The sequence below is a fragment of the Sceloporus occidentalis genome, unplaced genomic scaffold, assembly GCF_023333645.1.
Source record: "Sceloporus occidentalis isolate IW3139 unplaced genomic scaffold, rSceOcc1.0.p SCAF_1, whole genome shotgun sequence".
In the NCBI taxonomy this organism is placed as follows: Eukaryota; Metazoa; Chordata; class Lepidosauria; order Squamata; family Phrynosomatidae; genus Sceloporus; species Sceloporus occidentalis.
Window position 1 is genome coordinate 291430851 of NW_028316981.1, and position 12815 is coordinate 291443665.

General features: G+C 39.9%; 1 protein-coding gene across 1 annotated transcript in view; it reads left to right on the forward strand.

Annotated features, from left to right (window-relative positions):
* Window positions 1-12459, forward strand: part of HCN1 (hyperpolarization activated cyclic nucleotide gated potassium channel 1) — a 287755-nt gene extending 275296 nt beyond the window's left edge. Inside the window, exons 7-8 of the mRNA XM_089495810.1 lie at window positions 378-542; window positions 8025-12459. Coding sequence (XP_089351936.1) covers window positions 378-542; window positions 8025-8887 — 1028 coding nt within the window. The 3' untranslated portion in view covers window positions 8888-12459. The remainder of the gene's footprint in view (window positions 1-377; window positions 543-8024) is intronic.
* Window positions 12460-12815: the final 356 nt, after the last annotated feature.

Sequence of the window (12815 nt, forward strand, 5' to 3'; positions counted from 1 at the left end):
GTCATCAGAGCTGGCAAAGAAGGTACTGGAATAAAATATAGACATCAAGAGGAGGAGGAGGGGATGGGAGGGAGGGGGAGGAGGAAAATGAGGACCACCAGCAACAGTAGTGCCTTGCTGAATAACTTAATCCAAATGTTTTACTTTATCAAAGTTGTATGATTTCTTGTTTGCTAATTGTAAGGTCAAGTTTTTGAAGTGTTTATGTGTACATATGTATTAAAATGAAGAATCCAATGTTTCTCTTGCTTAGAAAGATACAAGACTCCTTCAAATCTACAAAAAATGGTTTGAATCATTCTTTTTTTTTAATCAGTTCATTTTTCAGCTACTTCTTTAACCATTTCCCTTGGTTCCCTTTCTTTCTTTCACCCCAGAGATCTGCCTTTTGACCAAAGGCCGACGCACTGCCAGCGTAAGGGCTGACACATACTGCCGGCTGTATTCTCTGTCTGTGGACAACTTCAATGAGGTTCTGGAGGAGTACCCCATGATGAGAAGAGCATTTGAAACTGTGGCCATTGACAGGCTTGATAGGATAGGTATGCTTCTCTTTCCATGTTCATGCTCATTTCTTTTCTGTTCAACCACACATTAATATTTATTTCTTTTGGGTCAAGAAAAGTAACACTTTGCCTTATCCCATGCTGATGCTTTTAAAGGTGGGGTTAGAGATGTGAAGGCTTGAGGAGGGGGTTGAGTGAAAGGAATTGTGGGAAAAGCCATTTCTTCAAGTGTGGGGGGGTGTTCCCCAAGCCTTTTCCTCCCTTAAAATTGGTGGAAAATAAGTAATAACAAATATTTTAATTTAAAATGATGACTAAATGTTTAACTGTATTACACAATCATTTCTTTAAAAACTCGGTAAGAGAAGGACTTTTATGCAAGACTATTTACAGTATCAGATCAGTCCAAATCCTGGTCCTTTGGCTTCCACACCCTGGTACTTACAGGAGTATCTTCTGGCACAAAAAAGACATTCATGAACAGAAAGACATAACTTGGAGCCTTTTGCAGCACCACCTTCCTCCCCCTCTCCCCCCGCAAATAATGCAACATATGAGGACTAGTAGGTTGAAAAAGAAAAGAAATTCAGAATGTCAAGCATTCTGTGGTTTAGAACAGCATGGCCAGATCTCTGGCAGAGAGTCATATCAGTCCCGTATCACCTGTCTCAAAGTATTTGCGCTGATTTATCATGCATTTCTGTTCTGAGTTCAAGTGCTTCAGAACCTTGAACAACTTGAGCTATGGTGACTGAAGAACCATCTTCTTCCACATGAACACCACCATGTGCATAGCATTCGAGTGCACATTTTCAGGGCCCTTTTAGGGGTGGACCACCATTAATGGAATGTCCTTTTCTACTGAGTAACAGAGTCATGGATTCCTTTATCATTTGGGAAATAAGGTGAAACCCAAATGTTCACTAATAATTTTTATGTTTTAAACTTTAAAAAACAAAAGCATAACTTTTTCATTTTGTGGATCCTTGTCTTGAATTTAATTATAGTGTTTCAACTAGGTTTTGGTTCTGGCATTATTTCTATTTCAAAAAAGGCCTCTCCTAGACTTAAATTGGTTCAGGGGATTGAAACATGGTGGGAAAGCCTCCTCACACCCCTAGAGGGTGTTTTTATTGTTATTTTTAATTTTTGCAGAAATGTGTTTTGATCCCTGGGAGGGAACAGGGGGATTCCAAACGTGTTGGAAATTACCTCTACATCTCTAGAGCTCATTTGACAGCATTTTGAAGCAAAACTGAAATTGGGAGGAAATTGCAATATATATATATATATATATATATATATATATATATATATTGAGGTCTATAAACATGGTCCTGGGGACCACATGTGGCCCATAGGCTAAATTTTGCCTACCCCTAAACCTTATGCCTTGCTTCTTTTTGTTTCTTTTATAAGCTGTTTTGCATACTTGATTAGAAAAACAGCTTATAAATGTTTTCAACAAACATTAAAATACTATAGACAAGTGGCCCAAAATTAAATAGTAAAACTTAAAAAATATAAAAAATAAAACCCACAGCCCTATTCTATTTCATGAAGTGGCACTATCACTTTATAAATAAGACATGTATTATTATAAAAGAAAAGTGCAAGTGAAGTTTAAATAATCCAGTTTAAGAACACTTTCTTATGCCAAGAGAACATCTAAGACTGTATGGCACGAATATTATTGTTTATAAATCGCATATGGAGTTTGTCAGAAGTGTTTTCCAAAATGCCCAGTGCTATATAGACTGTAGTTGCACTCATTCTAAGACAGCAAAGCATAGTAATTGTACATACAGACCAATGCTAAACTAAGTCTTATTCCATCCCCTCCCCTTGATTTATCATACAACCTCTGTAGCCTCCCTTCCAGCATAGCTACTCTGTGCCTCGTAAGAAGCATGCAGGATTGGAGAAGCATCTATGTCCCTGTATGCAAAGCATTTATAGTTATGCTGAGACCTCCGAAAGATCTTGGTGGATCTCATTGCTGCTATAATCATTTTACATCTGACTACAGAGGCATAGCCAACCACTTCTCCAATCCTACCAGCTTCCCATGTGTTGGTCTTGGGGTAGGATTTTCAGAGGGTGTACAGTTAGTCTTGTAGGGAGAGGGGCTTTGGACACTGCAGAGGAAGGAATACCAATCTCAGCAACACTCCTGAAAGGTCATACTGAAGTCAAACCTACATGTGTGTATGCCACTAACAGGATGTCAGCCAGTGTGCATATGGGGAAGAGGATTCTGAGAAGATTATTCTAATTAAAATTGCATGTAATAGGTTCATCATTGCCTATATCTTGGTGGTAATGAGTGCATTATACTGCATCAAGACTGCCTGCACAAATTGATCAAGTTTCTGCAGTTTTCTTTCTTCATAATTGTGTGTTTGTACTATGTTTTTCAAATCTATCCTAAAAAGTTACATATTTATAGAACCTTACTAGCCAAGCTATTCATGCACAATAATATATATACAGTATCAACATAAGTGGGTAAAGATTTGCTATGACTATTTCTTGCCTTGTATTCTAGTACCAAATAAGGTAATGCCACTCCTTTTCAGCTCAATTTTCATTACATTTCCCATTTTTTAACCATAAAGCCCATTTCAGTTTACTTAGGGGAGCTGTATCCCATAATCAGACATATCATTCTCTTAATCTAGGCCATTGAAGACTTCTCCAGTATTTAGCGTTTAATATTCTGGCTCTTGCAGTCAGATAATACAGCAACCCTTCTTTTACTTCAGGTAATACTGCTTTTAATATTTTCAAGAGGAATATTGTCTAAGCTCAGTTTTTCTTCAAAATTAATATGAGACGCTCTCAATATTTACTTCTAGAAACCTCTCACATAAATATATTGCATTTTTCTGAATCCACCACAGCTCCTTTTGTAGTTTTTCTAGAACTAGCAGCAGAAACCATTGCTAATCTGCATGGTGAGCCAATTCAGCCTTTGGAAGTGTCAGTTTCTTCATTTTAGGGCCCTTCAATTGTTTAGGTGATTGTTTTGGTTCACAGCCATATTCCCAGCTCTGCACCTATAACTCTGTGACTGTACAATTGCATAGAAAATTGTGTATTCAAATCCAGCCTTCAGAAAAGCTTATTTTTGGGACAACAACTCTCAGAGATAGTTGAGGGAATCTGGGAATTATTGTCCAAAGAAGTAACTTTTCTCACCTCTGATGCAGAGTATAGCTGTGCTAAATTTTACCTCCTTCTTTTGTCGATCTTTCTTTCACTACAAAAGTGTTGTTGTTGTTTTTCCTGCATTGTCACTTTGGAATACCAGCAAGTGCTGGCAGGGTGCGAGCCTGTCTATGAATAGTCACATAATGCTGCTGCAAATAGCATACACTCCCAACACCTTGATTTGGCAAGGACGGTCGTGATTGATCTCCTGTCACTTTTTCAGCTGTTTTTAAAATTACCCAGTTTCCCTCTCCTTCTCCCACTTTTCACCCTTTGTCTTCAGCATACTTCAGTTGCTGCATACCAAGTTTGAAGTGAAGAAGTAGTTTGCACTCAGTTAACTCAGAAGTGGGGAGAGAACTGGATAGGAGCAGAATCTTTCCTGTCCCAATAGGGTCAGGCAAATGCAAACTGTTACAGCCTCTCTCAGCTTGTGTGCTCTTCCTTATTAATAACATTTCCCATCTTGACCATACTCTACTTTTGCATGACCACACATGTCCGTCCCAGTTTTCATCTGTGAAATGAAGGAGGACATGAAGTTTAAACAACAAATTTCTGAAGTTTTAAGGACTGCAGAAAAGTCCTGTTTCACATGCAGCCTCTTCAAGGGCAGTACTTCCTGGGGATGTCCATGTGAACATGCAGTGTTATTCCGTCACATAGGTATTCTGGGAACCAGGCTAAACATTTATCCATGAGGGGCCCCATACTCCTGAAGCATGTCCAGTGCTTTGGAAAACTAAAAATTAGGATCAGAATCCTGATGGTGACAGATGGTTACACCAGCACATGTCACTTTACAGGCAGGGTTTAAGGATGTACTCATCATCTCCTTCACTATTCCCCATCTCCATCACAAGGTAGGCAGTACCCCAGTGGGGAACATGCCCTCAAACCCATGGCATGGGTTGAAGGATGCCCAAGTAATGGGCAGCTGCAGTTTTGCAGCTGATGATGAAAAGAGATACTGCTTTCATAGATCTCCACATAGTGCAGCCCAGATTGATAAGTTCTCCTTGCATGGATGCAGTATTTCCACCCAGGTAAAAGAACCATAGACCATCCCACACACTTAAGAAGTCTCTATATGAGACCCTTTAGCCATATTCAAGTGTTCAAAAAGCAATTAAAGCAGCATGCAACACATTACATTGCTCTGGAGAAAAGTACTAAATTCCAAACAAGAGCCTCTTCTGTACATGGAGGGTCTCTGCATGAGCAGAATCCTAGAGAATCTGAGGTTCTGGCTCACATAGAGACCCTCCTTGCATAGAAATGGCTCTCGTCTTCAGGACTATTGGTCTTAGCATGGACAAAGTAGAATGGATGCAAGCCTAGCAAGCTTCCTTCTTCCCATGTTAATTCAGTCCCTTTTTGAATGTCTGAGTAGAGCTTTTGTGTTAGCTCTCATTGCCAAAAAGGAAAGGTGTAGACATATTCTACTCAGTTTGAACTTTAATTCAAACTTCAGATGATTCTCTCAATGGTATTGCAACAGATTTATTAGAATATGTGAAATTATGCTCCACTGTTATGATTGTAGCTGTAGCTTTAAAAAAAGTGTGTTTGGGAGCAGTGGATTACATGCATCCTCTGTTCTGTAACAGCATGCAAGATTTATATGCAGTGACTCTTGTTACACAACTAGGTACTACATAATATGCTCTGAGTTCATATTAGTTCACAGACATGTTGAAAGATTACTCCTCTCAATCTGGTGGTCACTGCTTACCAGTGTTTAATAATTAGTTCCAGGAAATGTGTTAAATGGGCACATGTATTTATAACTTACATAACATATTTAGCATTTGGGAAATTAGGACAGCTTGGCAAGGAGAGAGATGGGCTCTTTTAACACTTAAAATTGAGTTATTCCATTTCCTTTCCTTTCTAAGGTTTAGAGAAGCCACAGAAACCTGTTCTTAAACTGTAGAATATATTTGCTCATAAAGAATCGAGCAATGCATACAATAATAAAAGCAAAATGATGAAGCATTAGTAGATTATTCTTTTCTGTGAATAACTAGCAAAATGCACATAGGGAATGGTATATTTGGCATTGTGGGATATTGGCTCTTCTTCTAGTTCTCCGATGCAATATGAAGTACCCTAGAGCTGTATCTATGCTAAAGTTTGAAAAGGTTACTTTTTGGGCTGCAGTTCCATGAATGGCCAGCCAGCTATGGCCATTGGACACACTTGATAAGAGATTCTGGAAACTGTAGTCCAAAACTGGCTTCTCTAAGCATTGATCCCTGTACATTCCATGAATGGAAGTTCTTTGTTCCTGGAAAGTATTGCTGCCTGATTGTCCCACTCAATTGGGTTTCTTAACCCTATTTGTAGAGAGCTGTGGGAAAGTATGCTGCTCGGGTAAGTATGGGGTAAAGAAGACCTCTTCAGCTAATTCAGCTGGACAATTTCACAAGCATATCTGCATGAATGTCCATGCACACACACACACACACACACACACACACACACACACACACACCTTTGTCATCTGAGATAAAGTGGCTTTGATGTCCTGACAACCATAATGATGCCCATTGTTCCTTCAGGGGAGGTAAACATTCTGCCAAGAGCCTAAATTGTGTTGTTCTCCCTGACAAGAGTAGGCTCATTGACTCAGTGGAGACTACCCTACATGTTAATATGACATGTTGATCACTCAACAATTGATTGAATGGGTCTACTGTAGCTGCAACTAGCAGGATGCTAGTCAGAGGGTGTTAGTCATATGTGTAATGGGAATCATTAAGTTGCAATGGAGTACTAATTTGTGAGAAGGAAAGGGAAGAGAGGGTTTTTTACTTAATGCCATAATTGGGGTTTCCTGGAGACATCTGATTAGCTATTTTGAGAAGTAAAGCCCTGCACCAGATGGGCATTTCATATGATCCAGCAAAGTTTTTCTTTGTGTGTGTTTACAGGAATTTCTTCATCAAAATTAATAGGAAATATTTGTTTTTATCAGAATGAAAGTAAACAGATGTTTTGAAGGACACTGCTAGAATGACACAATCTATTCCATAACACCTATCCTGGTGGCACAGTGGTTAAATGCCTGTACTGCAGCCACTCACTCACAAACTGCAAGATTGAGAATTCAATACCAGCCAAGGGCTTAAGCTTGACTCAGGCTTGCATCCGTCCAAGGTCACTAAAATGAGTACCAAGCTTGTTGGGGGCAATTGGTTTACACATTGTAAACAGCTTAGGGAGTGCTTAAGTGCACTGATAAGCGGTATAGAAATGTACTTGCTATTGCTATTGCAATAGCTTTTGATAACAATTTCTAATCTCTCACCTCAGTCAGGGTTTGGAAAAGTTACTTTTTTGGACTGCAAATGTCCAGAATCCTCCCACCAGCATGGCTGCATTGGCTGACTGTGGGATTCCTGATATTTGAGGCCTTGCTACATTAAACAGTTTTAGTGCTACAATTCCACTTTTACTGCCATGACAACATAACATGGAATCCTGGTATTTGCAGTTTACAGGGGGATAAATTATCAGACAGAATTTTCAGGAGACCACTCCAGTGCCTCTCTAAACTACAAACCTCAGGATTCCATACAATGTTGCCATGTCAGTTAAAGTAGAATCACAATGTGTAGTGTGAAAGAGTCGTTGTAATCAAAAAAGAGTAACATTTCCAATCTCAGTCTTCAGTGAAAACAATCCTCATTTGTATTCCTGGGAGGGCAGTAATGGGGGTATATTCATTTATTCATTTAAAGTATTTCTATATTGCCTCCCAGCTCAGAAGGGCTCCCAAAGCGATGAACAAACAAAAAACAATTACAGTAATGCAAAGATAAAAACATTTTAAAAACACATTAAGTGTGCATCTACACTGTAGAAATAATGCAGTTTGACACCACTTTAACTGTCATGGCTCCATCTTACAGGATCCTGGTATTTGTAGTTTTGTCAGGCACCAGCTCTCTTTGGCAGAGAAGGCTAAAGAGCTTGAAAAACTACAAATTCCAGGATTCCATAGGATGGAGCTACAGCATTTAAAGTATGTCAAACTGTATCATTTCTACAGTGTAGCTGCACCTTAAAACACTAATCAAAAACTCCTATAAGCTGTTGAAAAACAATCCTAGGACCCAGTTTGGAAACAGTTAAAACAGCAGTTTCAAACACTGAAAGTCAAGTATAGACTGGATGTGAATATTTGTCTTTGATTAGATAACCTTGATGAAAAAAAAGTATATTTTTTTAAAAAAAATCTGCTAGCATGGCAAAGAATTGCTAATTTACATGACATGTTATATTCATTTCACCCCAAAGGAAAGAAGAATTCTCTCCTGCTCCAGAAATTCCAAAAAGATCTCAACACTGGGGTTTTCAATAACCAGGAGAGTGAAATTTTGAAACAGATTGTGAAACACGATCGTGAGATGGTGCAGACTGTTGGACCAATAACTTTGCAGCAAATGCCAGCTCTGAATTCAAGCCCTGCAACGGCAGCCTCAGTAATGCATGTCAGGACACAGTCTCCACCTGTGTATTCCATGACAAGCCTCTCTCATGGGAGCCTGAATTCTCCAACACCGAGCACCCAGACTCCTCAGCAAGCTGCCATTTTCTCGCCTTGCTCTTACTCTTCTGCAGTCTGTAGCCCCCCAGTACAAAGCCCTCTAGCGGCTGGACGAACCTTTCAGTATGCAACCCCTACTGCTTCACAGTTGTCACTGCTGCAGCAGCAACAGTCGCAGCAGCAGCTTCAGCAGCAGCAACAGTCACAACAACCACTGCAGCAGATGCCTAGTGCATCACAGAAAAGTGATGTCCACAAGAGTACACAAGCTCTTCACAATGCTAGTCTGACAAGGGAGGTGAGGCCTCTCTCGGCCTCACAGCCTTCTTTGCCCCACGAGGTTTCCACGATGATTGCGAGACCTCATCCAACAGTGGGAGAATCCTTAGCCTCTATTCCTCAGCCAGTATCCAGTTTCCAAAGCACAGGCCTCCAGGCTGCGAGCAAAGGCACAGTCCCCCAAAGAGTTGCCCTCTTCCGCCAGATGTCTTCAGGAGCAATTCCACCTCCGCGAGGAACCACACCGTCAGCGGCCACACTGCAAAGGGATTCTTCCACAGTCTTAAATACTGAACTAGAGGGGGATAAACCACGGTTTGCGTCAAACTTATGATTCATGCAGACCATATAATAAAATCAGAGGTATTGACATAAACTGAGCTTGCTCCTGGAAAACTGTTTTAACTAATTACTGATTAGACCAGAGCTGTCTACTATGAAAAGAAAAACTTTAGACAAACTTATCCCTTGAAATTGAATGTACAATATACAGAAAGACAGTCAGAAGAAGAAGGGGGGGGGGGGGGAAGCAATCAAAATGGCCTCTCATGTCTTCCTTGTTCATAAATCGTTAAACGAGTCTATAAACATTGGTTGTAATGTTATTTATTTTTCAACCTGATTCAAAATTTGAAGAGATTTCTTGTTCCAGTTTTATGGCAAAATAATGACCGTATTATAAATTCCAGGAGCCACAAAACAATAATAAAATATTGACAACAAGTTTCATAGAATATATGTAATCTTGAATTTGGCACCTGTTGAACAATTAGATTTAAATTGTCTTAATTAAAAATAATTGAGACACTTCCCATTTTAAAGCTCCTGGCTCCCTTTTCTTTTTCCTTTTTTTTTTTTTTTTTTGTGCTTTTATATTCAGATTTAGCTTGAAGGATCAATGACATTTGCACTGTCAACAGAAGGTGGTTTAGCTATTCTGCTTGTTGTTGGTGAAATTTGCCACAGAATTGCTCTTCTGTTTCAGAAAGCTGGGTGGACTTTTATCTTCACCTGTGGGAGGGAGAATTAGTGAAGACTCATTAATACTGCTGTAAATAATTTTTTAGACCCAAATAATAATAACAAAAATTGCTCCTGTGTGGTGTACCATTGCAAAGTATTTGTTTAGAAATTTAGTTTCAGCTATTCATGCCAAAATGTAACATTTAAAATTTTTACAAACTATAACATGCAACACAACTATAATGCAATGGCTTGAGACCTACAATGCTACTTTTACATGCAGTGTTTTTATGCAAATTTGTATGCTTGATCCTGCTGTGTGTATTTCACCAGTACCACTGATTTTTCTTCTTTGCCCTGGACAGTATCTCAAAATGTTCCATGCATGCTTGGGTATTTTAGTTTTAATTTTTTAAAAAAATATATTTGCATAAAACAGATCAAAAGATGAACAAGAGCACCCCACAATCCAGTAAAACTAATAGAGTTCGTCAGCATTTTTATAAGTAATCCCAAATATATCTACTTAAGTTTGAAATTGTTAAATGTGAATTGATGTTTTCTGCATTTCATTTCCTATAATGCTGGCACTGAATCTGAAGTTGAAGACTAGACATGATCTCATTTTAATTGACTGAACTGATTGTTTTGTTGATCATTGCTTTCTTTAAGCTTTCAGGTGTGTACTCTGTCTTCTCTGTAGTTTTCTAGTTGACTGTGGTGATATTTTTAAAAGAAATAAGTATACTATAGCATCCTGTTTGTTTGGCAATGCACAACTTGCTCAGTGTATACTATAATAATTTGGACAACTTATTCTACTACAGCATGTAGTGTCAAACCTAGAAATGATGTTATTTCTTCTTCTTCTAATGTCTGCATGAAGGAGAGGGAGATCACAAGAGAAGACAGGGTTAAAGTGTACAGTCTGGTAAAGAAATTGTTTCATTTGCTCCAGTTTTCACCTTAAAGTATGACTTTCAATACTTCCAGATGAAGAATTTTCCAAGTTAAGTGTGCCGATTTAGGCCCCATTTACACATTGGCTACTATGGTGCCAGTCATAGAATCATAGAATCGTAGAGTTGGATGAGACCAAAAGGGCCATCCAGTACAACCTCCTGCCATGCAGGAACCCTCAATCAAAGCATCCCTGACAGATGGCCATCCAGCCTCTATTAAAGACCTCTAAGGAAGGAGATTCCACCACTCTTCGAGGAGTGTGTTCTACTGTCGAACAGCCCTTATTGTCAGGATGTTCCTCCTAATGTCGAGTCATTGACACATTAATGAGCACTTTGTCATCATGGTACATAACTTTACACACACAGATCCCACATCATGTGGTTGGAAACAGCATAGCATTAGTGGTTTCAGGATAGCCATAGAGTGATAGTATCATAGAGTTAGATGGGGCCTCATGGGCCATCAGTTCCAATGCCCTGCTAAGTATAGGATCTCCAGCTAAACCATCCCCAGAGGGTAGCTGTCCAGCCTCTTTCTGAAGATATCCAGGGAAAGAGACCCCACCACTTTTCTAGGCAATTGATTCCATTGCCAAACTGCTCTTACTGCCGGGAAGTTTCGTCTAATGTTCAATCAAAATCTACTCTTCTTTAACTTCAAACTATTAGACCTGGTCCTACCCCCTGAGGTAGCAGAGATTAGGCCTTCCTCTCTTCTCTGTGACAGCCTATGAAGTATTTAAAAAGTGTAATTATTTCACCTCTTAAGTCTTCAGCTCTTCATCACACTGAACATGTGCAGATCCTTCAATCTTTCCACAGACGTTTTATTCTCCATACCTCTTACCTTTCTCATTGCCCTTCTCTGAACCTGCTCCAGTATGTCTGTATCCTTAAAATGAGGTGCCCAAAACTGAATGCCATACTCCACATAAGGCCTGACCATCCCAGAATATTGTGCTACCACATTAGTTCCTCAGTATCCACAGGGGAGCTGTTCTGGACCCTTCCCCCCATGTGTACCAAAATCCACGGTTCCGTTATCTCCTATGGTGGTGCATGCATGGGGCTGTGCCACCATTAGGAACAATGGGACTTCAATGGTGGTGTGTGCACGTAGCTATCCTGCCATTAGGGTCAGCCCTTATTGTTCCCAGTGACAATGCATACACATGGCTGCACCGCCATTAGGGCAACAGGAGCTGTCCCTAATGGTTGCATGGCCATGTGCATTTGCCGCCACAGGGGACAACACAGGCTGTCCCTAATGTCAGTGTAGCCACGTGCACTTGCTCCCATTGGGGACAACACTGGCTTGCCATCCGCAGATGCTTGAATCCGTGGATAGCAAGTCCGCAAATAGTGACAGTTGGCTGCATTACTTCTCTTGACTTGGAAACTATGTTTCTAGTAATCACCTTCTTTGCTGTAGAATCACAGTGCTGGCTCAAATTCAACATATGATCAACATTCCCAAGGCCCTTCCTTTTCATATGTAATATTGCCAAACCATGTATTCCCCATCCTACACCTGTGCATTTGATTTTTGTGGCCTAAACATAGAATGTTTCATTTGTCTCCATTTAATTTCATTTTCTTAATTTCTGCCCAATTTTTTAGTTTATCTAGGTCTTTTTGAATACTGACCCAATCGTCCAATCTGCTACACACACCATACCCAGTTTTGTGTCATTTGCAAACTTGATAAAGTTTCCCTCCATCCCATCATCTATGATGAAGAGAAATGGCTGCAGAATAGAACTCTGAGACACTCCACTTGAGAACTCCTTCAAGTTTGAAGTGCATCTCTCAGTGACTAGTTGAGCAATTTTCCAATCAGTTATAGATCCAACTCTGTTCCTGCCTATTCCACATTTAATCACTTTGCTAATTAAAGTACAATGAGACCTTGGTTTCCACTGGGATCTGGTTCCAGAACACACACACACACACACACACATACACACACACACACACACACACACACAGAGAGAGAGAGGTATTGATTTCTCAAAAAATCTTGGCAAGCGGTTAAGAGAGTCCATCTGTGGCCCGCTATCATTAACTGTTAGAACTGGAAAGAGTACCAACTGCACTCCTAAACCCTTCCCCTTCTTTCCAGGGTTTTCATAGTCTAAGGTGATCTAGTCAGAGGTGTTCTTCACAGTGTCCCTGGTGTCCACATGAATGAGAAGAAAGTGATATTTATCTATGTTCTTGATGAGCTTCAGCAAGTTGTCCATGACATCCCAAATGCAGGTGCCAGGGAGAGAGCAGACTTCCCAATTCATGTTGTCATGCTGATAGATGGCAGTCCCTCAGCAATAAGTCCAT